The following is a 27,876-nucleotide window of genomic DNA, read 5'->3' on the forward strand; positions in this document are numbered from 1 at the left end:
AACTATTCACAAACGTATTCATACAGGAGAGAAGCCATATCATTGTGATATCTGTGGTAAATCCTTTTCTCAAAAAATTAATTTGACTGACCACAATTGTATTCATACAGGAGAGAAGCCATATCATTGTGATATCTGTGGTAAATCTTTCTCTCGAAATGATCACATAACTATTCACAAACGTATTCATACAGGAGAGAAGCCATATCATTGTGATATTTGTGGTGAATCATTTTCTCAAAATGGTCACCTGACTAGGCACAAACACATTCATACAGGAGAGAAGCCATATCAGTGTGATATCTGTGGTAAATCCTTCTCTGGAGAGAAGCCATATTAAACATGTGGCAAATCATTTGCTTATAGAAGCAGCGTAACTACTTCCTTAAACCTTCATGAGAGACAAACCATACCAGTCATCTGTCATCAGAATAAGTCCCGGGGTGAAGTTGCTCGATTAAACGTGGTGCTCCAGCATGGCCGCAGTCAAATGACTGAAACAAGGAAAAGAGTAAAGAGTAACTGGTAACTTAACTAAGCACAAGCGTGTTCATACAGAAGAGAAGCCATATCAGTGTGATATCTGTGGTAAAGCCTTCTCTGGAAGTAATCATGTAACTGCTCATAAACGTGTTCATACTGAAGAGAAGCCACATTGCTGTGATATTTGTGGTAAATCATTTTCTCAAAGGAATGGCTTGACTCATCACAAACATACACATACAGGAGTAAAGCCATATCCTTGTGATATCTGTGGTAAATCATTTTCTCAAAAAATTAATTTGACTGACCACAAACGTATTCATACTGGGGAAAAACCATATCATTGTGATATCTGTGGTAAATCCTTCTCTCATAGTGGCTACTTGTCTAAACATAAACATATTCATACAGGAGAGAGGCCACATTGCTGTGATATTTGTGGTAAATCTTTCTCTCAAAGGAATGGCTTGACTCATCACAAACATACACATACAGGAGAAAAACCATATCCTTGTGATATCTGTGATAAATCATTTTCTCAAAGGGGAACCTTGACTAGACACAAACGCATTCATACAAAATAAGTCACATCACTGTAATACCTGTGGTAAATCATTTTCCAAAAACAGCACTTTGTCTAGTCTCAAATGGTTTCATACATGAGAGAAGCCATATCATTGAAACATGTGGCAAATCATTTGCTTATAGAAGCAGCATAACTACTTCCTTAAACCTTCATGAGAGACAAACCATACCAGTCATCTGTCATCATTGTTCTCCATGTCCACATTTGCCAATCTCTCATTGGTGAGATGATATTTATTGAGGTGAATTTTTCACTGTCCAGATGCCCTTCCTGTTGCCAACCTTCACCTGTTTCAAACTAAAATATTTCCCCATGACCTGACATGTTTTTGTGGCAGATTGGCGATGGACATTGCTTGCATGGCAGTGACACCCACAACTATCACACAGTCTCCAGGCAAGGATATAGTAACACACACACACATTCATAAGCCCCTCACACTTCTATGAAACATCCCCCTCTATCCTCTGTACCACTAATATTCCCCCACCACCACTACCTTTTGTGTATGTCCTCATACATCTCCATCACCATCCATTTCTCTCTATATACTCTTTACTCTTTTACTTGTTTCAGTCATTTGACTGCGGCCATGCTGGAGCACCGCCTTTAATCGAGCAACTTCACCCCGGGACTTATTCTGTTTTAAGCCCAGTACTTATTCTATCGGTCTCCTTTGCTGAACTGCTAAGTGACGGGGATGTAAACACTCCAGCATCGGTTGTCAAGCAATGCTAGGGGGACAAACACAGACACATAAACACACACACGAATATATATATATATATATATATATATATATATATATATATATATATACGACAGGCTTCTTTCAGTTTCCTTCTACCAAATCCACTCACAAGGATTTGGTCGGCCCGAGACTATAGCAGAAGACACTTGCCCAAGATGCTACGCAGTGGGACTGAACCCGGAACCATGTGGTTGGTTATATATAGACCAAAATGACCTGACACATTTGGAGGCTTAATAAAAGCACAAAATAAGAAATAATGGAAAGAAATATTTTATTTTCTGAATGTACATATAATGCCATTTTATTTCATTAAGTTTTAAAAATTAAATCAGCTAATAGCCTCCCATCATTGTCAACAAACTGTTGGAGACGTTCATGAAAGTTATCGATAGTTCTATGGATCATTTCTTCTGGAGTGGTGATATGGGATTTCTTCTTGTGGGGATATTTAAAATCAAAAGTATTCAGTCATCGCCTTCAATCTATTTATGGATTAAAACATGCAATTTGTGTAGAAATAGCAACCCTTCCAGGAGAAATGATCCATAGAGTTATCGATAACTTTCATGAACGTCTCAAACAATGTGTTGACAATGATGGAGGCTTTTAGCTGATTTAATTTTTAAAACTTAATGAAATAAAATGGCATTATATGTACATTTAGAAAATAAAATATTTTATTTCCATTATTTCATATTTTGTGCTTTTATTAAGCCTCCAAATGTGTCAGGTCATTTTGGTCCACCCTGTATATTTGTATGTATGTATATATATATATGTGTATGTGTGTGTTCCATTCAATCTTATGCCAACTTTACTAATGTAGATATGAAATCTAGTTGTAAAGAAATTAACGATATTAATTTTAATTTAAACACCAAAATATTACAGAGTAACCATTATTTAATCCCCTATTTTCATTCTAAAGGTAAATTTATGTCTTTCAAAAATAATTACACTTAAAATAAGATAACTAATTGTAAAACAATTTGGTTAATTATTCCATATGGGAGGCAAATTAAATCTAATCTTCCATTGCAGTTTCGTGAAGCTATTATTAGGAATTTTCCAAAGAATTCTAGGTATTACTCTAGAGGTCGACTTTGCTTTATGCTGGACTGCATAATGCTTATTTTTTCTGTATAAATTTACTAAAACCATTAAATGGTTAACTACTTTCTGAAGTTTCACGTCTGTGCTAGTAATCACGGTGTGGACCATATTTTACTGATATATATTACTATGCATTCTGAAGTAGGTGGTTTCTACACAGACGGTCGACATTTCAATCAAGTTCCTTATTGGTATACTAATGCCTTCTTTTAGATGGGTGTGTGTCACTAGTTTTTCTTGAATCACTGATAGTGCTTCATCAGTTCAGACTTTGGTGAACAGACTTATCACATCTAGACTCACCATCTGGTCGACTTTCCTTTATTCTGGATGGTATAATGCTTTTTTTTTTCTTTATAAATTTACTAAAACCATTAAATGGTTAACTACTTTCTGAAGTTTCACGTTGATGCTTGTAATCATAGTCTGGGCCATAGTTTACTGTATCTAACATCACCATCAACATCATAATTCACCCTTGTGCATGTAAACTCCCTAAGTAAATATGACGTAGCATTCCTACAGAAACCTTCATTTACCTTATACAATGTTTAATGTCGGTTCACATTCATGTTGAATTATGCAGCAGTCTTATGTTCTCTTCATAGAACACTTGTAATTTAGGTATTACCAGTTCTTTTGGTATTGTAGATCTTTGCTATTCTTGTTCATGTCTCCTCACAGACGGGTATATTCTAACAAGTCACTTCTTAAACTTCCCACCTCTCTTGTTCAATAAACACTGAGTTAAACTTGCAAAGCTGTTTATTTTCTCCTTTCAATTTTTATTGTTTATTTCAGCAGGTTACCAAACTATCAGTTTCGTCTCCCGGCTAAAACAGTTGTGACAGATTTTAAAGTTTGTTTGACATTTTAGAAGTGTGAAAGGGATTAAAATTTCGATACTCCATATCAAAGGTTCCGACAAGAATAGGCAGAAAATCAGAGCTTGAGACAAGAAGACACTTTCGACCAATCAGAATTCTGTTTACATAATCAATTCGATTGGACACCTTCCTCTGTCATTTGAGCAAAGTGTCATCGAAGCTGATGTTTATTGGTAATTAAACTTAATTTGCAACACCTGTGCATATTTTTCAGCTTTGTTTTTGTTGATAAGAACTGGCAACAACTTTTCCTATGATTGTGATTTCGGAAGACCTACAGAAGTATGCTGAAGATCGGACATAATCTCTTGAGGGCAAGAAACCTCTATATATATAAACGGCAAAATGTCTGTGTGTGTGTCCTTTATACAAATCCACAATTTTTCAGTTAGAGGGCTTGCACTTTCTAAGGTCATTCAAAACCTGCAAAGCCATTAAAAAATCAATAGAAGTGGTTTTTTGTGAATTTTCTATCCAAAACCCAATCAAAATACCTGAAACATGATACGCCAATTGAATGCCAGCTAGCTGTATGGTTGTTCCTGCTTGAGCCATGCCTGGCCCATAAGGCCGGTTTCCCGGTTTCTTGGTGTATAGGTTCCCCACCTGGATGGGACACCGGTCCATCGCAGGTGAGCTGCAAGATGCAGGAGGATAGAGTGAGAGAGAGAAAGAGTCAGCAGAAGTTTCGCCGTTACCTCCTACCGGAGCCACGTGGAGCTTGGGTGTTTCGCTCATAAACACACACATCGCCTGGTCTGAGATTTCAACCCGCGATCCCTCGACCGCAAGTCTGCTGCTCTAACCACTAGGCCATGTGCCTCCACTGCTAGCTGTATGTGATTGGTTAGAGATTTGGACAGTACTCACGTGTATGTGTGCAGGCACGCAGCTGTATATGCATGCACAAGCACTATGACCCGGTGTTGCCAGGTCATAGCGCTTGTGTAAAATAAAGTTTATTATAAACAACACAAACTCTTCAGAATTTAATAACTTTCAATGTGATACCTGTTAAACAAATTATTTTTAAATAGTGAAAATTTAATAAAATCTAATCATGAGTAAGTGAAATTATGCTAAATACAACTAAATTGGAAACCTTTACTCTCTGGCTAACAATTGGGTGTGAATTTTACACGAGTAGAAGTTCCTTTTTAACAGTTTTTATCTAGAAAATTACCTGAGTAAATTACACAGGTGTGCAAATTACATGTGTTTTTATGGTGTACATATATATATATAGGTTATAAGAGGTACTGGTGTCATTGAGACCCAAAGGTGTCAGGTAATGTTGAATGAGTGCTATAGACACCATAGTTAAGTTCCAGGTTCGGTAATTTTGTGAAGGGGTTTCAACATTGGTCACATGTCAGCATGTGTATATAAGAATTGTTTGCGTAATGAGATAAAGAACCAAGGCTGTGTAGATATGAGAACATTTATAGATAGAAGGTCTATAAATGTTATAATATCTACACAGCCTTGGTTTTGTTTATCTCCTTACGCAAAAAATTCTTATATATATAAGTATGCATATACATGTATATATATATATATATCTAATGTAGGATAAAATTTTTTTTTGAAAAAAATTTTATCAATGACCAGCATATTAAAAAATACCTTTAAAGGTTAAATTTATAAACAATTCATAAAAAGGGCAAACGAAAAAATTTCTAATGCCAAATATGCCGAAAAATTGGACATATTGTCCATTAACCATATAATTTTTTCACAATATGCCCGCTACTCGAAAAAAGGTCGACAGAAATTTCAGGCTTAGCTCGTAACAGCCCTCCCTTTGTCAGTGATACGTATGGCAAAAGAAATAAATGAGATACCTACTCATACCCATGAAAGAAGCATACACTAAGTCATGAGCACAACTAAGTACCCCAAATACATCCAAAATAGAAATACTCCAGACCATTCGAGACAAATGCAATTTGAACTGAGGCTCTCACAGAGTGAGAGAGTCTGGAAGTGAACGCTTAAATTTATATCTAATTTAGGATTAAATTTTTTTCGAAAAAAATTTACATAATATTGAGGTCTCTTTCTTTCTTTTGTTATCTTACCAATATATATGTATGTATATATATATATATGTCAGTGGTTAGAGCATTGAGCTTATGATTGTGAGGTTGTGAGTTCAAATCCCGAAATGCATATTTCGCATTAGAAATGTTTTCGTTTGCCCATTTTATGAACTGTATAATATATATACATGTATATTTATATATATACATGTATACTTATATATATTTATAGATATATATATATAATATATATACATGTATATTTTATATATATATATTATACATGTATATTTATATATATATACATGTATATTTTTATATATATATATATATACATGTTTCTATATATATATATTATATATATATATATATACATACATATATATATATACATGTATATATATATATATATATATATCTATATATATTACATACATAATATATATACATGTATATATATATATATATATATACAATATATTATACATGTATATATATATATATATATACATACACATATATATATATACATGTATATATATATACATATATATATACATGTATATAATATATATATACATGTATATATATATATATATATACATGTATATATATTATATATATATACATGTATATATATATACATATATGTATGTATATATATATATGTGTATATAATATGTATATATATATATCTATATATATGTGTATATATGTATATTTATTATACTATAAGGGACATTAGCCAACTGAATATGGCTAGGGACAGGGCAGGGTGGTGGGGGTGTCACTGTTGCATTTAGCCCCAGGCGAACATCAACGTCACCAGATAGGCCGACGTCCCCTGCCCTGTCCCTAGCCATATTCAGTTGGCTAATGTCCCTTATATTATGGAGCAGTCACTGTCTATATCTCATTTAGAGAATTATTATTGCTATATTTATACTCTTTTACATATTTCAGTCATATGACTGCCATGCTGCAGCACCGCCTCTAGTCGAGCAAATCGACCCCGGGACTTTTTCTATGTAAGCTCAGTACTTATTCTATCGGTCTCTTTTGCTGAACCACTAAGTGACGGTGACGTAAACACACCAGCATCGGTTGTCAAGCAATGCTAGGGGTCAAACACAGACATACACACACACATATATATATACAACAGGCTTCTTTCGGTTTCTGTCTACCAAATCCACTCACAGGGCATTGGTCTGCCCGGGGCTATAGTAGAAGACACTTACCCAAGATGCCACGCAGTGGGACTGAACCCGGAACCATGTGGTTGGTTAGCAAGCTACTTACCATGTGTATATAGATATGTGTGTATATACATATATATAAAATAATATGTGACAATTATTCGGTAGCCAAGATAAAACTCTGAGTTTCAGATGCCGAAGTGGAAAACCACAACACCATCTCTTCGGTTATCTGGCCATCTGAAAAACAAGAGATGGTGTTGTGGATTTCCACCTCGGCATCTGAAACTCAGAGTTTTATCTTGGCTACCGAATAATTGTCACATATTATTTTACAGATAAATTCCTTTATTTACATAATATTGAGGTCTCTTTCTTTCTTTTGTTATCTTACCGTTTTTACCAATATATATATGTATGTATATATATTTATGTCAATGGTTAGAGCATTAAGCTTATGAATGTGAGGTTGTGAGTGTGAATCCCGGACTGGGCTAAGTTTTGTGTTCTTGAGCAAGACACTTTATTTCACGTTGCTCAAGTTCACTCAGCTGTAGAAATGAGTTGTGATGTTACAGGTGCCAAGCTGTATCGACCCCTTTGCCTTTCCCTCGGATAACACTGGTGACGTGGAGCGGATAGGCCGGTATGAATGGGCGACTGCTAGTCTTCCATAAACAACCTTGCCCGGACTTGTGCCTGGGAGGGTAACTTTTTAGGTGCAATCCCATGGTCAGTCATGACCGAAGGGGGTCTCAGCTTTCAGCCGGTCCCTGTAAAAGGCACCCCGTCCTAGTTCATGTAAAGAGCACACATGCTGATCCATGTGGTTATTCAACTTACTCCTTCCCCTGAAATTGCTGGCCTTGTGCCAAAATAATGTCAGAAACAATAATGCCTTGATATATGAGTTAATTTCTTCCTGGAGATTGCTCGTAAAGTGAAAACTCATAAAGCAAAGCAATAATTTCCCATAGAAGCAATGTTATAAATTGTAATTCATTCCCAGAAAAATATTTTACCAATAAAATTTATAATACTTGCAAATAAATGACAATAAAACAACAGTAGAATGTAAAGAATATTTTATGGAAAGTCAAAACAATGTCAAGATTATTTAGAATAAACAAAATATTATTATTATAATTGTTTTCTGAATCACTTTCACAAGACACAGGGACACCATCATTTGTAGACGTGACCACTGATTCACAAGCAAAGAAACAAGTCTAGAGTTGTTTACTGAGAAGCATTCCTTTGCTCTTTATAAACTTCTTGGTAAGACACAGATGCATTTGTTATGGTTGTAGAAACTTTCAAAATTTGGATGTTGTGCTTGAAAAATAAAACTCATAAACAATGTCTGTAACTTGGGAAATGAATCTATTCCTCATGAAATGTGTTCTCTGTCTGAGGGACATCCATGCTTCTTCTTTTTTGTGTGTTCACATCCTGAACTAGTTATTGCACAAATTAAATTTTTGGATGCACAAGTGAAATCAGTCTCAATTATGAATCTCTGTCCTTGTTTAACATGGAATTCCGAACCTTCAAGTACTTTCAAGAATATTCCACCTTTCGACATCTGCATTCTATTGTTGAGCACCCATTACACTCTCAGAGTGGTTGGTGAAAGGAAGAGCATCCAGCCGTAGAAACCATGCGAAATCAGACAGGAATCAGATGCAGCCTTCCAGCCCTGGTCAAAATGTACAACCCATGCCAAGCATGGACACCTGGGTAAGTGTCTTCTATAATAACCTCGGGCCAACCAAAGCCCTGTGAGTGGATTTCGTGGATGGAAACTAAATGAAGCCCGTTATGTGTAGATTGGTATGTGTGTGTATATCTCTCTCTATTTACTCTTTTACTTGTTTCAGTCATTTGACTGTGGCCATGCTGGAGCACTGCCTTTAGTTGAGCAAATCGACCCCGGGACTTATTCTTTGTAAGCCCAGTACTTATTCTATCGGTCTCTTTTGCCGAGCCACTAAGTTATGGGGATATAAACACACCAGCATCGGTTGTCAAGCAATGCTAGGGGGACAAACACACACATGTATATATACATCTATACAACAGGCTTCTCTCAGTTTCTATCTACCAAATCCACTCACAAGGTAATGGTCGGCCCAGGGCTATAGTAGAAGACATTTGCCCAAGATGGCATGCAGTGGGACTGAACCCGGAACCATGTGGTTGGGTAGCAAGCTACTTACCACACAGCCACTCCTGCGCCTATGTTTGTGTTTGTGTTTGTCCCCTAATATCGCTTGACAACCGATGCTGGTGTGTTAAGCAGTTTGGCAAAAGGGGCAGATAGAATAAGTACTAGGTGTAGAAAGAATAAGTCTTGGGTATCCATTGTCTGCTTTGGCAAGGTTCCCATGGCTGGAGGCCCTTCCTAATGCCGACCCCTTTACTGAGTGCATTGGGTGCTTTTTATGTGGCACCAGCATCATTGGGAATCAGCAAGTAACTTGCAAGATAAAGATCCAATCAGTTGTCAGAGGGAGTGGAAGCGAGGGGGATGGCTTTTTGTCAGTTGAGAGGTTGATGTATAACAGCAGGAGAGAGACGAGTGTCTTACTATAGAGGAGAAACCTGACAATTCCAGTAGGAAAAGAAAGGAGAGAATGATAGATGTATAGAGAGAAATGGATGGTGATGGAGATGTATGAGGACATACACAAAAGGTAGTGGTGGTGGGGGAATATTAGAGGTACAGAGGATAGAGGGGGATGTTTCATAGAAGTGTGAGGGGCTTATGAATGTGTGTGTGTGTGTGTTACTATATCCTTGCCTGGAGACTGTATGATAGTTGTGGGTGTCACTGCCATGCAAGCAACGTTCATCGCCAATCTGACATAAAAACATGTCAGGTCACGGGGAAATATTTTAGTCTGAAACAGGTGAAGGAAGGTTGGCAACAGGAAGGGCATCTGGACAGTGAAAATTCACCTCAATAAATATCATCTCACCAATGAGAGATTGGCAAATGTGGACATGGAGAACAATGATGACAGATGACTGGTATGGTTTGTCTCTCATGAAGGTTTAAGGAAGTAGTTACGCTGCTTCTATAAGCAAATGATTTGCCACATGTTTCAATGATATGGCTTCTCTCATGTATGAAAACGTTTGAGACTAGACAAAGTGCTGTTTTTGGAAAATGATTTACCACAGGTATTACAGTGATATGACTTCTTTTGAATGAATGCGTTTAGTCAGGTGACCACTTTGAGAAAATGATTTACCACAGATATCACACTGATATGGCTTCTCTCCTGAATGAATGCGTTTGTGCTGAGTTAAGTGACCAGTTACAGAGAAGGATTTACCACAGATATCACACTGATATGGCTTCTCTCCTGTATGAATGCGTTTGTGACCAGTCAAATTAATTTTTTCAGAAAATGATTTACCACAGATTTCACACTGATATGACTTCTCTCCTGTATGAATGCGTTTGTGCCTAGTCAGCACACTATTTTGAGAAAATGATTTACCACAGATATCACAATGATATGGCTTCTCTCCTGAATGAATGCGTTTGTGCTGAGTTAAGTGACCAGTTACAAAGAAGGATTTACCACAGATATCACACCGATAGGGCTTCTCTCCTGTATGAACACGCCTGTGCTGAGTTAGGTTACCATTTTCAGAAAATGATTTACCACAGATTTCACAATGATATGGCTTCTCACCTGTATGAATGCGTTTGTGAATAGTTAAGTTACAAGTGACAGAAAATGATTTACCACAGATATCACACCTATATGGCTTCTTTGCAGTATGAACATGCTTGTGCCTAGTTAAATAACGATATCCAGAGAAGGATTTACCACAGATATCACAATCATACGATATTTTGCCCTTTTCATTCTTTTCCTCATTAGAAAAATCAATTTCTTCAGACTCTCTTTTACATTCAACTTCACTCCGATATAATTCATTTTCCATAATTTTCCTTTCTCTCGTCACAGTACACAAATGTTTTCCTTCTTCTCGTATATTGCTCTTAAATATTTCTACTGATATATCTCCATCAAAAGTGATCTTGGGTAATATCTGAAGATGCTGCAAACTGCCTTCTTAATTGCTTTAACTAATTAACACTCAGATTACTCTGTAAAGTTTTTTTTTCAAAATTCTTCTTTATTAATCATTGATTATCTTATTGCATTAAGATTTCAACGATGTGATTCCTTATGTTTATATGACATTACAGGGTGAGTGTAAGAGGCCAGATGTGAGCAATTTTAACATAAAATATGCAGAATATTTGGGAATGGTATGCCCAGTTCAAATCTTAAAGATTTAATTCAAATACAAATATAATTTTCTGTGTATTCCAGACAATAAAGAAGGGAAATTTTGCTACATATATGTCAGAGTTCAGAAGATATATTTTGCAGTAATTCAGTATATATTTATAGAAACAGGGTTATACGTGTTATGAGTAAGACGTTCAATATTAATGATGTAGTTTATATTAAAATCCTGTGATGCTGAGGTCATCCTATAATCTGAAACGAAAGAGAAACAAGTGTAAAACATACAAGATAATTAGGAATTAGAGAGATTAAAACAGTGAAAGTTTTACTACATTTTTATATAGACATGTCCATAGAGGTGCAGGGATGGTTGTGTGGTAAGAATTTTGATTCCCAACACACAAATCTAATAAGGACACCCATTTTCTTCCTTCATTTCACTCCTTTCTTGAATTCCCAAGATTCCCTGTCACCATCCAATTCCATTAACGTGAATTTGAATTTGAATGCCTGAGACATTGTGAATCTTTCTTTAGCTGATTACACAACCATGGATACGTTGCAGTTACTCTCTTCATAGAGCCTGGTGATCCTGACCCCTGAACTACAAGGTTCCCTCTGCCCAGCATCAATATAAGAAGCATTGTTGGTTCAGCTGAGTTCTTCTGCTGCTTCTTCACAAACTGCCATGCTGCAGTCCCAAAGTTCGTCACAGAGTACCCCAGGTTAAAAAATGGTTAGAAATCACAAAAAGGGAAAGTGGACCTTGGCGGAATTTGAACTCAGAAACTAATAATAATAATGGTAAATTATTTATGTGCAATACTTAATTAACAAATGCTCCACCACCCATACAATGTGACGTGTGTGAGTTATGTGTGGGTAGGATCCCAGCAAATGTATTTCATCATATTAAATTCCAATATAATCGTAATATACACAGTCTGGGTACTACTAGCGAACAGTGGTCCCGGTGCGCGCACTCGCACAAGCTAGTCGTAAGTAGTCGATCCTACAATTTTCTAAACCAAGTAAATAAATTATTTTTAAAAGGTCGTTGTAGGATCGACTGTAGAAAATTTCATGAAAATTTCCCTCGTTTCATCAGGTTTCGAATATTATTTACGATGGGTAAAATCTAAACAAATTTTGAATTTCCAAAGATTTGCGACAATAAAAGGTTTTGTACAAAGAGAAAACGAACTTAAATATAAAAAATAAGACGGAATTATTACTTTACTCACGATTAAATCTAAATCGTTATCTTCGAAGGAGTCCTTTTCCCTGCACTTTTGATACAAAAGCAGAAATTCATCCAGAAAAGGGATCAAAGAACTTCTCAGACACCAGAAACGATCCTGAGAAAAAAAATACCTTTAAATATGGGGTAAGTATAAAAGATGAATTGGTTTGTTTTGAATACCGAAACGAAATATTAATATTGTACCAAACTTAACGGCAATTATTTAGGCCAAACATTATTTTTTTCCTATTTTGTTTTTTAGCTTAAATTCGGCCGATGTTAATTTTACCTTTCATAGCTTCGGAATAAATAAAATAAAGATTCTGTCAAAAACGTAAGTCGATGGTAGTTACTAATCTATCCCCCACTGATATTTAGAAAATACTGATATTTAGAAAATGTGAAAGAGAAAGAAATTCATAAATAATTTTTTGCTTGAGTGTAATGGAAAAAAAGTTAAATTTAGTCTTCTTTTACAACCTTTTTTCTATTAATTAAATAAAAAATTAACGAAACTAAATTTTTTTCCCACCAGCAGTTTCCATTATACTTTTTACCTTCACCGACCAATTTAGTCCGGTGGAACATACGAGCAACTGATGAAGAAGGCGACGGTGAGACATGTCGTGTCAAACAGCAGTCAAGCACTAGACAGATATACATGGGGTCAGAATGTAGGGATCTTTTCCTTTTGAACGGCACTTTGTAACATAGTTTCTAGGTAACTAAACACTTTTAAACTTCGTATACTGGTAGAATGTGTTTATGAAACATCTTTTCTCTTGGCTTTATTGAGAAAATTCTATATTTTGTAAGATATTTGTTGTTGTTTTTCTTCAATTTCTGCAATTTCGACCAATCAATGACGTCTATTGAGGTGAAAACATTATGTACCATATGAATATGTCCCTCGTTTAAGTAACAGATTGGGTTTATTTATATTTCTGAAGAAAAAAGAAATACCCTTTCTCCCACCCTAAGCAGAAAACAGATTGAAAAGCAATAGATTAAATAAGTACCATTTACGCACTAGGGTCGATACCATCGACTGAATCCGTTCGTCTGTTCTTGTTTGTCTCCTCTGTGTTTAGCCCCTTGTGGGTAGTAAAGAAAAATACATTAATTGTACCCCCACTTCATCAAATTATAAACCAACGTTTGTCACGGATATAAAAATGATTAACTCCTAAACCAGTCTCACCGCGTATAACTGGTACACCGACTGACCTCTAAATAATCTTAAGTGTGAATAAAGAGCTCTTTAAATGTAGAGTTATTTCCCCCTAGCAATTCCCGCCCTTTTTCTCCCGCGCTATTTTTCCATTCCCTGCTGTTATTTTTAAAAAACTGCCAGTCAAATCGAAAAGATCCCTGTTTCTTTCCGTTAACTTACTGAACACATAAAAAGATACGTTTAGCAAGTAGGAAATAGCAATTGCTACCCAAGGACAAAAACTGTGTTACACAATGTTATCTGTTGAAGGCCTTCAATTCCTCTCAAATACAATGTTCATGTAAGATTGAGTCTGTGTTTTCATGAAGCCTTGTTTAAAAAAAATGTAGCAGTAAATGTCGTATATAAATGAACACCAAGCCTTTGTCATAACCAAAGCTACACTCTGTCTTAAACTGTTGTTTCTCTCTTATTTCAGAATATTAGAGGACATTGGATTCAGAGGAATTTTACTGCAGAAGCGTCATCAATGTTTATTATATTTTGAAGACGATGTTACACAGAACTGGATATAAGAACCCTGTTTATGTAAATTAACTGCGAATTTCAGTAAAATATTTCCTCTGAGTGACATTATTGGTGAAATTTCTTGGATTAACTGTCCCAAATGGAGTAGAATATAATTTTGAATTCTGAATGAACTTGGATAAATTTAAAAAGACGTATGCAACATCTTAAAGATATCAGTAAAGCTTATATTTGCTAAAAATATGGCAGTTGTAACATTTGTTAGGAATAAAATATAGAAACAAGAAGAAAGGAAATTTCCAGACCATTTTGTTGAAGAAAGAAATTTCAGAAAGAGGAATTGTGTGAGAATCTTGGAGTTTTGTTAGTTTTAGCTGCAGAGATGCCAAAAGAAAGAGGAAAATCTGTATACGACTGTGATATCTGTGGTAAAGCATTCTCTGCAAATAATGCATTGGCTATTCATAAACGCATTCATACAGGTGAGAAGCCCTATCACTGTGGTATCTGTGGTAAATCTTTCTCTCAAAGGAATACCTTGACAAATCACAATCATGTTCATACAGGTGAGAAACCACATCATTGCGATGTCTGTGGTAAATATTTCTCTCTGGTAAATACCTTAAATGTTCATAAAAATATTCATATAGGAGAGAAAGCATACCATTGCGGCATATGTGGTGAATCATTCTCTAGAAATAATACCTTAACTGCTCACAAACGAATTCATACAGGTGAGACACCATATCATTGTGATACCTGTGGGAAATCATTTCCTCATAGGAATACCTTAACTGAACACAGACGTGTTCATACAGGTGAGAAGCCATACCACTGTAATATCTGTGGTAAATCATTCTCTCAAAAATCTATTTTGGCTATTCACATGCATATCCATACAGGTGAGAAGCCATATCACTGTGATGTCTGTGGAAAATCTTTCTCTCAAAAGCCCCATCTAAGTGCACACAAACGCATCCACACAGGTGAGAAACCATATCATTGTGATATCTGTGGTAAATCTTTTACTCACAAAAATACCTTATCTAACCACAAACCTACTCATACAGGTGAGAGAAAATACCATTGTGATATTTGTGGTAAATCATTCTCTCGTAATAATCTCTTAATTGCACACAAACGTATTCATACAGGAGAGAGACCATATCACTGTAATATCTGTGGTAAATCATTCAGTCGTAGTCACCATTTAACCGCTCATAAACATATTCATACAGGAGAGAAGCCATATCGCTGTGATATCTGTGGTAAATCATTCAGTCGTAGTCACCACTTAACCGCTCACAAGCATATTCATACTGGAGAGCAACCATATCGCTGTGATATCTGTGGTAAATCATTCTCTCACAGAAGTACCATAACTGTACACAAACATGTTCATTCAGGATTGAAACTATATCACTGTGATATCTGTGGTAAATCATTCTCTCAAAGTAGTAAAGTTACTCTTCACAAACGTATTCATACAGGAGAGAAACCATATCATTGTGATACCTGTGGTAAATCTTTCTCTTACAAAACTAATTTAACTATTCACAGACACACTCATACAGGTGAGAAATTATATCACTGTGATACCTGTGGTAAATCATTCTCTCATAAAAATACTCTAACTCTACACAAACAGACTCATACAGGATTGAAACCATATCGCTGTGATGTCTGTGGTAAATCATTCTCTCAGAGTGGTAAAGTTACTCTTCACAAACGCATTCATACAGGTGAGAAAGCATATCACTGTGATATATGCAGTAAATCAGTGTGACAACTGTGATAAATCTTTCTCTTGCAAATCTAATTTAACTCATCACAAACTTACCCATACAGGTAGAAACCACATCACTGTGATATCTGTGGTAAATCATTTGCTCACAGAAGTTCTATAACTGTACACAAACGTGCCCATACAGGAGAGAAACCATATCACTGTGATATCTGTGGTAAATCATTCTCTCAAGGGTCTGAATTAGCTATTCACAAACTTGTTCATACAGGAGAGAAACCTTTTCAGTGTGATATCTGTGATAAATCATTTTCCGTGAAAGTTAACTTAGCTAAACACAAACGTATTCACACAGGAGAGAAACGATATCATTGCGATACTTGTGAGAAATCATTTTCCCAAAAGGAACATTTAAGTAAACACAAACTTACTCATACAGGAGAGAAGCCACATCATTGTGATATTTGTGGTAAATCATTCTCTCAAAAGAGTAATTTGACTCAGCACAAACGTATTCATACAGGAGAAAAACCATATCACTGTGATATCTGTAGTAAATCATTCTCTCGAAGTGGTGACTTATCCACTCACAGATTTGTCCATACAGATGAGAAACCTTACTACTGTGATATCTGTAGTAAATCATTCTCTCGAAGTGGTGACTTATCCACTCACAGATTTGTCCATACAGGTGAGAAACCTTACCACTGTGATATCTGTGGTAAATCATTCTCTTTAAAAGCCTTCTTAACTAATCACAAACGTATTCATACAGGTGAGAGACCATATCAGTGTGATATCTGTGATAGATCATTCACTCAAAAGGGACATTTAAATAAACACAAAGGTATTCATTCAGGAATGAAATCACATCATTGTGACACCTGTGGTGAATCATTCTCTGAAATAGATCACTTGACCACTCACAGACTCATTCATTAGGAGAGAATCCATGTCATTGTGATATCTGTGGTGAATGGTTCTCTCAAATAAATCTCTTAGATAAACACAGACACACATTGATATGGAAGAGAAACCATGTAACTGATTCTGTGGTATATCCTTCTCTCAAAAAAGACAATTAACTACAGATATATTTCTCATCAGAGAGAAGAGTGACTGTATCAATGTCAAAAGTCATTTGTTGAAAGGAATATCTTATTTAACAATAAATGTATGTGGAGGCACATGGCCTAGTGGTTAGAGCAGCTGACTTGCGGTCGAGCGATCACGGGTTCGAATCTCAGATTGGACAATGTGTGTGTTTATGAGTGAAACACCTGAGCTCCACGTGGTTCCAGCAGAAGGTAATGACGAACTTCTGCTGACTCTTTTGCTACAACTTTCTCTCACTCTTTCCTCCTGCATCTTGCAGCTCACCTGCGACGGACCGGCGTCCCATCCAGGTGGTGAGCCTATATGCCAGGAAACCGGCCCTTATGAGCTAGGCATGGCTCGAGAAAGAACAAACAAACAACAACAACAATAAATATATCCTCACAATAAAGAAGATATAACAGCATGTGATAACAAGTTGCTAACACTATATTTTTATATATCCTCATCAATTCTGATATTTTTAATAAAAGCTGTTTTTTCATAATATTCAGAATTTTGTCAGTGAAAAGGTCATGGTCTGAAAGCGACGGAAATATTTTGACAAATTAAATTTAAATGTTGAAGTGAATCGAACGGCTTTTGTGTGTCTTTTTAATGGCTTATAAGCACCTTCCACGCTGCAATTGTTTTTCGTTCCAGCACACGATCTGAGATCAGGTCACTTGCTATGCAAGTACATCTCCGTAACATATATATTCCATGTAAGATATGAATAAAAAAATACTGTCAATGTTTGTCCAGTTGTGTGTATGGGAGATGAGGAATGCCTTTTCATGCTTCAGTGATGGCATTACCTCATAGGTTGTTATGCTAGAAATAGATACGCAAACCATAAATGGAAATACTTCATTATAGGCACAGACGTGACTGTGCGGTAAGAAGCTTGCTTCCTAACCACACAGGTTCGGGGTTCAGTCCCCTTGCATGGCCTCCTTCTACTTCAGGAGTAGGCTGACCAAAATCTTGGGAGTGGATTTGGTAGACGGAAACTGAAAGAAGCCCTGGCACGTAAAAAGCACCCACTACACTCTTGGAATGGTTGGCGTTAGGAAGGGCATCCAGCTGTAGAAACTCTGCCAAATCAAGATGGTGCAGCCATCTGGTTCGCCAGACCTCAGTCAAAACCGTCCAACCCATACTAGCATGGGAAGCAGACGTTAAACGATGATAATGATGATGATGATGATGATATATATATGTATGTGTGTGTGTGTGTTTTGTCCCCTCAACATTGCCTGACAACCGATGCTGGTGTGTTTACGTCCCCGTAACTTAGCAGTTCGGCAAAAGTGAACGATAGTATAAGTACTAGGCTTCCAAAGATTAAGTCCTGGGGTCGATTTGCTCGACTAAAGGTGGTGCTCCAGCATGGCCACAGTCAAATGACTGAAACAAGTAAAAGAGTAGAAGGGCATTTTTACTCAATCAGAGAAGTTGGCATTTTGTGCATGGTGGCAACATTATGACGACTAGGCATACAACGATCGAAGTTTTAATAAAAAGAATCCCGTGAAATGTTGGAACAGGTTTGTAAAAAAGGTACCAAAAAAAAAAAACCCCTAAAACTGAATCTGCGATATTTCACCACCGCAATTCTCGTTTGCGAGTAAATTGAAGAGATTTGGCTGCCATTTCTAGCATATGTAGAGACCTCCTAGGCTTTACTTGATACGCTGGTTGGACTACCATCGACTTCTGTTTTTGACTGGATCTTTATTTTATTGATTCCGAAGCTATGAAAGATAAAATTATGTTTCAGCTCAGAACAAAAAGAAAATTAACATGCATTCAGTCAGAACAAAAAGAAAATTGCCATTAAGTTTGATACAATACTACAATTTCCTTTCGGTATTCAAAACAAACTAATTCATGTTTTATACACACCCCATTTTTAACGGTATTTTTTTTCTCAGGATCGCTTCTGGTGTCTGAGAAGTTCTTTGATCCCTTTTCTGGATGAATTTCTGCTTTTGTATCAAAACTGCAGGGAAAAGGACTCCTTCGAAGATAACGATTGAGATTTAATCGTGAGTAAAGTAATAATTCCGTCTTATTTTTTAGATTTAAGTTCGTTTTCTCTTTGTACAAAACCTTTATTGTCGCAAATCGGTTAATATAGGGCGTAACAAATATCAGAAAATCAAAAAAAAATGTGTGTAATAGGTGTAAAACAACTTCCTATGAACGAATATGAAAAAAAAAATTCGCGCACGCGAAAGGGGGGTGGGAGAGTCCTCGGAAAATTCACATCGGGAAGTTCCGAAAGCGTCTGAGGGCTGACCCGGGCACCAAAACAAAATAAAATAGTGTAATATGTGTAAAACAACTTGCTCTAAACGAATATGACAAAAAAAAATGCGCTCTCGCGAAAGAGGGGTGGGGGAGAGGCCTCGGAATATTTATATCGGGAATTTCCGAAAGCGTCTGAACCGGGCACAAAAACAAAAACAAAAACAGCGTAATAGGTGTAAAACAACTTGCTCTAAACGACTATCATAAAAAAATGCGCGCTCGCGAAAAGGGGGTGGGGGAGAGGCTTCGGAAATTTCACATCTTCAGTCCACGGCCTTTAAACTAAGAAAAAATCGTGTAATTGGTGTAAAACTACTTGTTCTAAACGAGTATCAAGAACACACACTCACACATGAATCATAAACTCCGTATTTCGCAAAAAAAAAAAATAAAGAGAAGAAATTCTGGAAAAAGTGAAGAATGTGGATCTCATTCCTTGGTTAAAGCTATTTTAAACATTAAATTTATGCTTTTCTTTGAAATAGTTCAGATATATGCAATTCTTCTCACTTATTAAGATGCATTTATCAGAAAAAAAGAGACAGAAAAAATTATTATTTTGTGTCAATCCTTCCCTAATTATCCTTTATTAATTAGTTTTGGCGTGTATTTTTTCCCAAATTTATTTTTCACGTTTACAACACGGTTTAGTAAAGCAATTAATTATCTTTATAATTTGCATATTTGACTTATTAATCAAAATTCTCTAGATGTAATATATACTAAGTAATGCATCCTTCATTTATGTGTTCCGTTTTGTATTATGCATGCGTGACTGTTTGTATGTAAGTGTGTTTAACTGTGCACATGAATGTGAATATTAAAGAACATATTTATTTACTATGATTGTTATTTTCAGAACAAATAAATCTTTTAGCTGTTATGTTATTGATGTTATTATTATTGCTAGTTAAAGGGTGGTGACTTGGCTGAATATTTTGAGTCTTGTAGTATGTAGTTGTGTGTTAGTCAATATTCTGAGTTCAAATCCAACTCATTTCTTTATCATCATTATCGATGGACCATTCAAAGAGGTATGTATACATTATCATTTTCGTAACATAATTTCTGTAGTATTTCAAGATGTTTCTGACACGTATTTTGATTCACATGGCGGAGATCCAACATTTCTTCACTTTTTCCAGAATTTCTTCTCTTTATTTATTATTTTTTTTGCGAAATACGGAGTTTATGATTCATGTGTGAGTGTGTGTTCTTGATACTCGTTTAGAACAAGTAGTTTTACACCAATTACACTATTTTTCTTAGTTTAAAGGCCGTGGACTGAAGATGTGAAATTTCCGAAGCCTCTCCCCCACCCCCCTTTCGCGAGCGCGCATTTTTTTCATGATAGTCGTTTAGAGCAAGTTGTTTTACACCTATTACGCTGTTTTTGTTTTTGTTTTTGTGCCCGTTCAGACGCTTTCGGAAATTCCCGATATAAATATTCCGAGGCCTCTCCCCCCCACCCCTCTTTCGCGAGAGCGCATTTTTTTTTTGTCATATTCGTTTAGAGCAAGTTGTTTTACACATATTACACTATTTTTTTTTTGTTTTGGTGCCCGGGTCAGCTCCTCAGACGCTTTCGGAACTTCCCGATGTGAATTTTCCGAGGCTTCTCCCCCACCCCCCTTCGCGTGCGCGAATTTTTTTTTTCATATTCGTTCATAGGAAGTTGTTTTACACCTATTACACACATTTTTTTTTTTGATTTTCTGATATTTGTTACGCCCTATATTAACCCGCAAATCTTTGGAAATTCAAAATTTGTTTAGATTTTACCCATCGTAAATAATATTCTAAACCTGATGAAACGAGGAAAATTAAGTTACTTTCATGAAATATTCTACAAATACTATTCAGTCTGTGGGTACTACTAGCGAACAGTGGTCCCAGTGCGCTCACTCGCGCTAGCTAGTCGTAAGTAGTCGATCCTACAACGACTTTTTAACCCTAAACCTAACCCTAACCTTAGTTTGTTTATAAAAATTATATATTTACTTAGTTTAAATTATTGTAGGATCGACTACTTACGACTAGCTTGCGCGAGGGCGAAGTTTCGCTTGTCGTAGCACAAGTTTTCCGTCGATTTCCGTAAAAAACTTTTATTTTTTTACATAAGTAATGAGAGCGAAAGAGACTAAGAGGAAGCGATTTTATGACGAGGGAAGTTTGTCTTTGAAGTTACCGTCTAGGGGAAGCATTGATGTACATGTGTGTGTGTTTGATGGGGTGTGGGAGACATATATGTATGTCTGCATGTATGTGTGTGTGTGTGTATGTATGTGTATGTATGTGTGTGTATGTATGTGTGTGTGTGTATGTATGTATGGCCGATTCATCGTAATTACGATGAATCGGCCATACATAGATAGATACATACACACACACACATACATGCAGACATACATATACACATACACCGAGTAAAAAATTTCAGTTATCTCTCTCTTTCACACATTACTCTCTCTGTCTCTTCACACACACTAACAGAAGCACTTCACTTACACAACATACTGTCTGTCTCCCACACCCCATCAAACACACACACACATGTACATCAATGCTTCCCCGAGACGGTAACTTCAAAGACAAACTTCCCTCGTCATAAAATCGCTTCCTCTTAGTCTCTTTCGCTCTCATGACTTATGTAAAAAAATAAAAGTTTTTTACGGAAATCGACGGAAAACTTGTGCTACGACAAGCGAAACTTCGCCTGCGCGAGTGCGCACACCGGGACCACTGTTCGCTAGTAGTACCCAGACTGTATATTACGATTATATTGGAATTTAATATGATGAAATACATTTGCTGGGTTCCTACCCACACATAACTGACACACGTCACATTGTATGGGTGGTGGAGCATTTGTTAATTAAGTATTGCACATAATTAATTTGCCATTATTATTATTAGTTTCTGAGTTCAAATTCCGTCGAGGTCCACTTTCCCTTTTTCCAAATAAAATATAAATGAACGGTTGTGATTTCTAACCGTTTTTTAACCTGGGGTACTCTGTGACGAACTTTGGGACTGCAGCATGGCAGTTTGTGAAGAAGCAGCAGAAGAACTCAGCTGAACCAACAATGCTTCTTATATTGATGCTGGGCAGAGGGAACCTTGTAGTTCAGGGGTCAGGATCACCAGGCTCTATGAAGAGAGTAACTGCAACGTATCCATGGTTGTGTAATCAGCTAAAGAAAGATTCACAATGTCTCAGGCATTCAAATTCAAATTCACATTAATGGAATTGGATGGTGACAGGGAATCTTGGGAATTCAAGAAAGGAGTGAAATGAAGGAAGAAAATTGGTGTGCTTATTAGATTTGTGTGTTGGGAATCAAAATTCTTACCACACAACCATCCCTGCACCTCTATGGACATGTCTATATAAAAATGTAGTTAAGCTTTCACTGTTTTAATCTCTCTAATTCCAAATTATCTTGTATGTTTTACACTGTTGTTTCTCTTTCGTTTCAGATTATCAGATGACCTCAGCATCACAGGATTTTAATATAAACTACATCATTAGTATTGAACGTCTTACTCATAACACGTATAACCCTGTTTCTATAAATATATACTGAATTACTGCAAAATATATCTTCTGAACTCTGACATATATGTAGCAAAATTTCTCTTCTTTATTGTCTGGAATACACAGAAAATTATATTTGTATTTGAATTAATCCTTTAACATTTGAACTGGGCATACCATTCCCAAATATTCTGCATATTCTATGTTAAAATTGCCTACATCTGGCCTCTTACACTCACCCTGCAATGTCATATAAACATAAAGAATCACATCGTTGAAATCTTAAAGCAATAAGATAATGAATGATTAATTCAGAAGAATTTGAATAAATAAGCATTAAATTTGACAGAGTAATCTGAATGTTAATGAGTTAAAGCAATTAAGAAGGCAGTTTGCAGCATCTTCAGATATTAACAAAGAACACTTTTGATGGAGATATATCAGTAGAAATATTTGTTAAGAGCAATATACGAGAAGAAGGAAAACATTTGTGTACTGTGACAAGAGAAAGGAAAATTATGGAAAATGAATTATATCGGAGTGAAGTTGAATATAAAAGTGAGTCTGAAGAAATTGATTTTTCTGACGAGGAGAAGAATGAAAAGGGCAAAATATCATATCATTGTGATATCTGTGGTAAATCCTTCTCTGTATATCGTTATTTAACTAGGCACAAGCGTGTTCATACAGCAAAGAAGCCATATCGGTGTGATGTCTGTGGTAAATCATTTTCTGAAAATGGTAACTTAACTATTCACAAACGCATTCATACAGGAGAGAAGCCATATCAGTGTGATATCTGTGGTAAATCATTTTCTCAAATGAATGGCTTGACTCATCACAAACATACACATACAGGAGAGAAGCCATATCATTGTGATATCTGTGGTAAATCTTTCTCTCGAAATGATCACATAACTATTCACAAACGTATTCATAGAGGAGAGAAGCCATATCATTGTGATATCTGTGGTAAATCCTTTTCTCAAAAAATTAATTTGACTGACCACAATCGTATTCATACAGGAGAGAAGCCATATCATTGTGATATTTGTGGTGAATCATTTTCTCAAAATGGTCACCTGACTAGGCACAAACGCATTCATACAGGAGAGAAGCCATATCAGTGTGATATCTGTGGTAAATCCTTCTCTGAAACTGGTAACTTAACTAAGCACAAGCGTGTTCATAAAGAAGAGAAGCCATATCAGTGTGATATCTGTGGTAAAGCCTTCTCTGGAAGTAATCATGTAACTGCTCATAAACGTGTTCATACTGAAGAGAAGCCACATTGCTGTGATATCTGTGGTAAATCATTCTCTCAAAGGAATGGCTTGACTCATCACAAACATACACATACAGGAGAAAAGCCATATCCTTGTGATATCTGTGGTAAATCATTTTCTCAAAGGGGAACCTTGACTAGACACAAACGCATTCATACAAAAGATGTCACATCAATGTAATACCTGTTGTAAATCATTTTCCAAAAACAGCACTTTGTCTAGTCTCAAATGGTTTCATACATGAGAGAAGCCATATCATTGAAACATGTGGCAAATCATTTGCTTATAGAAGCAGCGTAACTACTTCCTTAAACCTTCATGAGAGACAAACCATACCAGTCATCTGTCATCATTGTTCTCCATGTCCACATTTGCCAATCTCTCATTGGTGAGATGATATTTATTGAGGTGAATTTTCACTGTCCAGATGCCCTTCCTGTTGCCAACCTTCACCTGTTTCAAACTAAAATATTTCCCCGTGACCTGACATGTTTTTGTGGCAGATTGGCGATGGACATTGCTTGCATGGCAGTGACACCCACAACTATCACACAGTCTCCAGGCAAGGATATAGTAACACACACACACACACATTCATAAGCCCCTCACACTTCTATGAAACATCCCCCTCTATCCTCTGTACCTCTAATATTCCCCCCCACCACTACCTTTTGTGTATGTCCTCATACATCTCCATCACCATCCATTTCTCTCTTTATACTCTTTATTCTTTTACTTGTTTCAGTCATTTGACTGCGGCCATGCTGGAGCACCACGTTTAATCGAGCAACTCAACCCCGGGACTTATTTTTTTTTAAGCCCAGTACTTATTCTATCGGTCTCTTTTGCCAAACCGCTAAGTGACCGGGACATAAACACACCAGCATCGGTTGTCAAGCAATGCTAGGAGGACAAACACAGACACATAAACACACACACGAATATATATTTATATATACGACAGGCTTCTTTCAGTTTCCTTCTACCAAATCCACTCACAAGGCTTTGGTTGGCCCGAGGCTAAAGTAGAAGACACTTGCCCAAGGTGCCACGCAGTGGGACTGAACCCGGAACCATGTGGTTGGTAAGCAAGCTACTTACCACACAGCCACTCCTGCGCCTATATATCTGTCATTCTCTCCCTTCTTTTCCTAGTTGGTGTTTGGAAGGGCATCCAGTCATAGAGTGACCCAGCAGCTGACACTCTGGAGCAGGAGTGAAGAACAGCTCTTTTGAGAGGTTACACTTTCCGCTTATGATGTTGTGAGTAAGAATGGGATCACCACGGCGTCGTCGTTTTTCTAGAGAATAAAGGTCGAGCGTCTTCAGCCTTTTTTCATAAGACAAATGCTTGAGACCAAGAACCATGCAGGTAGCCAGCTTCTGGACTCTTTGAGGAGATAATTAATGCTAGCATGGAACACACACATAGCATCATGGTGAATGGTTGTGTGGTAAGGGGCTTGCTTCCCAACCACATGGTTCCAGGTTCAGTCCCACTGTGTGGCACCTTGGGGAAGTGTCTTCTATTCTTATGGGCTGACTGAAGCCTTGTGGGTGGATTTGGTTGACAGAAACTGAAAAAAGCCCATTGTATCGTATATGTTCTGTTGTGTCTGCTTTTGTTTCCGCACTTTCGATTGACAACCGGTGTCAGTGTGTTTATGTCCCTATAAGTTAGTGGTTTGGCAAAAGCAACTGTTAGAACAAGTACTAGGCTTACAACGAATAAGTCCTGGGGTCGACTTGTTTGACTCAAAGGTGGTGCTCCAGCATGGCTATAGTTGTATGAGTGAAACAAGTAAAATAACGTATATATATATCTGGTGCAGGCTTCTATCTGGCTGGCTCCGGTGAAATGGTCCATCCCATGCCAGCATGGCAGGCAGATGCTGAGCGAAATGATATATATATATATACTCTTACTTTTTTCAGTCATTTGACTGCGGCCATGCTGGAGCATCGCCTTTAGTCGAGCAAATCGATCCCGGGACTTATTCTTTGTTAGCCCAGTACTTATTCTATCGGTTTCCTTTGCTGAACCGCTAAGTGATGGGGACGTAAACACACCAGCATCAGTTGTCAAGCAATGCTAGGGGGACAAACACAGACACACATACACATATATATACATATATACGACAGGGTTCTTTCAGTTTCCGTCTACCAAATCCACTCACAAGGCATTGGTCGGCCTGGGGCTATAGCAGAAGACACTTGCCTAAGATACCACGCAGTGGGACTGAACCCGGAACCTTATGGTTGGTTATATATAGACCCATTTGGAGGCTTAATAAAAGCACAAAATAAGAAATAATGAAAAGAAAAATTTTATTTTCTGAATGTACATATAATGCCATTTTATTTCATTAAGTTTTAAAAATTAAATCAGCTAATAGCCTCCCATCATTGTCAACAACTGTTGGAGACGTTCATGAAAGTTATCGATAGTTCTATGGATCATTTCTTCTGGAGTGGTGAAATGTGATTTCTTCTTGTGGGGATATTTAACCCTTTTGTTACCAACCTGGCTGAAACCGGCTCTGGCTCTGTTGTACAAATGTCTTGTTTCCATAAGTTTTAAATTAAAATCTTCCACCAAACCTTAGTCACAATTTATGTTCCTAATACAAGCTGAATGATAACTAAGTTATTTTACTAAATTCTTTGCGATATTTAAAGTAATTGAAAGAAACACAGAACATCTCAAAATAAATACAGTAATGAAAAGGTTAAAATGAAAAGTATTCACTCATCGCCTTCGATCTATCAATGAATTAAAATGTGCAATTTGTGTAGAAATTGCAACCCTTCCAGAAGAAATGATCCATAGAGTTATCGATAACTTTCATGAACGTCTCCAACAGTTTGTTGACAATGATGGGAAGCATTTAGCTGATTTAATTTTTAAAACTTAATGAAATATAATGGCATTATATGTACATTCAGAAAATAAAATATTTCTTTCCATTATTTCATATTTTGTGCTTTTATTAAGCCTCCAAATGTGTCAGGTCATTTTGGTCCACCCTGTATATTTGTATGTATGTATATATATATATGTGTATGTGTGTGTTCCATTCAATCTTATGCTAACTTTACTAATGTAGATATGAAATCTAGTTGTAAAGAAATTAACGATATTAATTTTAATTTAAACACCAAAATATTACAGAGTAAGGGAGATAACCATTATTTAATCCCCTATTTTCATTCTAAAGGTAAATTTATGTCTTTCAAAAATAATTACACTTAAAATAAGATAACTAATTGTAAAACAATTTGGTTAATTATTCCATATGGGAGGCAAATTAAATCTAATCTTCCATTGCAGTTTCGTGAAGCTATTAATAGGAATTTTCCAAAGAATTCTAGGTATTACTCTAGAGGTCGACTTTGCTTTATGCTGGACTGCATAATGCTTATTTTTTCTGTATAAATTTACTAAAACCATTAAATGGTTAACTACTTTCTGAAGTTTCACGTCTGTGCTAGTAATCACGGTCTGGACCATATTTTACTGATATATATTACTATGCATTCTGAAGTAGGTGGTTTCTACACAGAAGGTCAACATTTCAATCAAGTTCCTTATTGGTATACTAATGCCT

General features: G+C 36.5%; 2 protein-coding genes across 2 annotated transcripts; one reads left to right on the forward strand and one right to left on the reverse strand.

Moving 5' to 3' along the window:
- Positions 1–9,519: 9,519 nt before the first annotated feature.
- On the reverse strand, positions 9,520–13,115 carry LOC118761845 (zinc finger protein 492-like). Its single transcript, XM_036499999.1, has 2 exons — positions 12,586–13,115; positions 9,520–11,593 (listed from the first exon to the last, which is right to left on the reverse strand). The coding sequence occupies exon 2, from the start codon at positions 11,025–11,027 to the stop codon at positions 10,254–10,256; it is 774 nt and encodes a 257-aa protein (XP_036355892.1). The 5' UTR covers positions 11,028–11,593; positions 12,586–13,115; the 3' UTR covers positions 9,520–10,253.
- A 1,553-nt stretch (positions 13,116–14,668) lies between these two features.
- Positions 14,669–23,028, forward strand: LOC118761846 (zinc finger protein 98-like). The gene is made up of 4 exons (XM_036500000.1): positions 14,669–14,768; positions 15,693–15,764; positions 16,353–16,445; positions 22,922–23,028. Exons 1-4 carry the CDS (start codon positions 14,669–14,671, stop codon positions 23,026–23,028), a joined length of 372 nt encoding a protein of 123 aa, XP_036355893.1.
- Positions 23,029–27,876: the final 4,848 nt, after the last annotated feature.

This window comes from Octopus sinensis, unplaced genomic scaffold (genome assembly GCF_006345805.1).
Source record: "Octopus sinensis unplaced genomic scaffold, ASM634580v1 Contig17945, whole genome shotgun sequence".
Classification (NCBI taxonomy): domain Eukaryota; kingdom Metazoa; phylum Mollusca; class Cephalopoda; order Octopoda; family Octopodidae; genus Octopus; species Octopus sinensis.

Excerpts from the sequence above, each read along its gene's own strand:
- LOC118761845 (XM_036499999.1), bottom strand. The coding sequence starts at position 11,027 with ATGGAAAATGAATTATATCGGAGTGAAGTTGAATGTAAAAGAGAGTCT.
- LOC118761846 (XM_036500000.1), top strand. The coding sequence starts at position 14,669 with ATGCCAAAAGAAAGAGGAAAATCTGTATACGACTGTGATATCTGTGGT. Across the intron at positions 14,769-15,692 it reads TCATAAACGCATTCATACAG|GATTGAAACTATATCACTGT; the intron begins GTGAGAAGCCCT and ends ATGTTCATTCAG. Across the intron at positions 16,446-22,921 it reads TTCCCAAAAGGAACATTTAA|ATTATCAGATGACCTCAGCA; the intron begins GTAAACACAAAC and ends CTTTCGTTTCAG.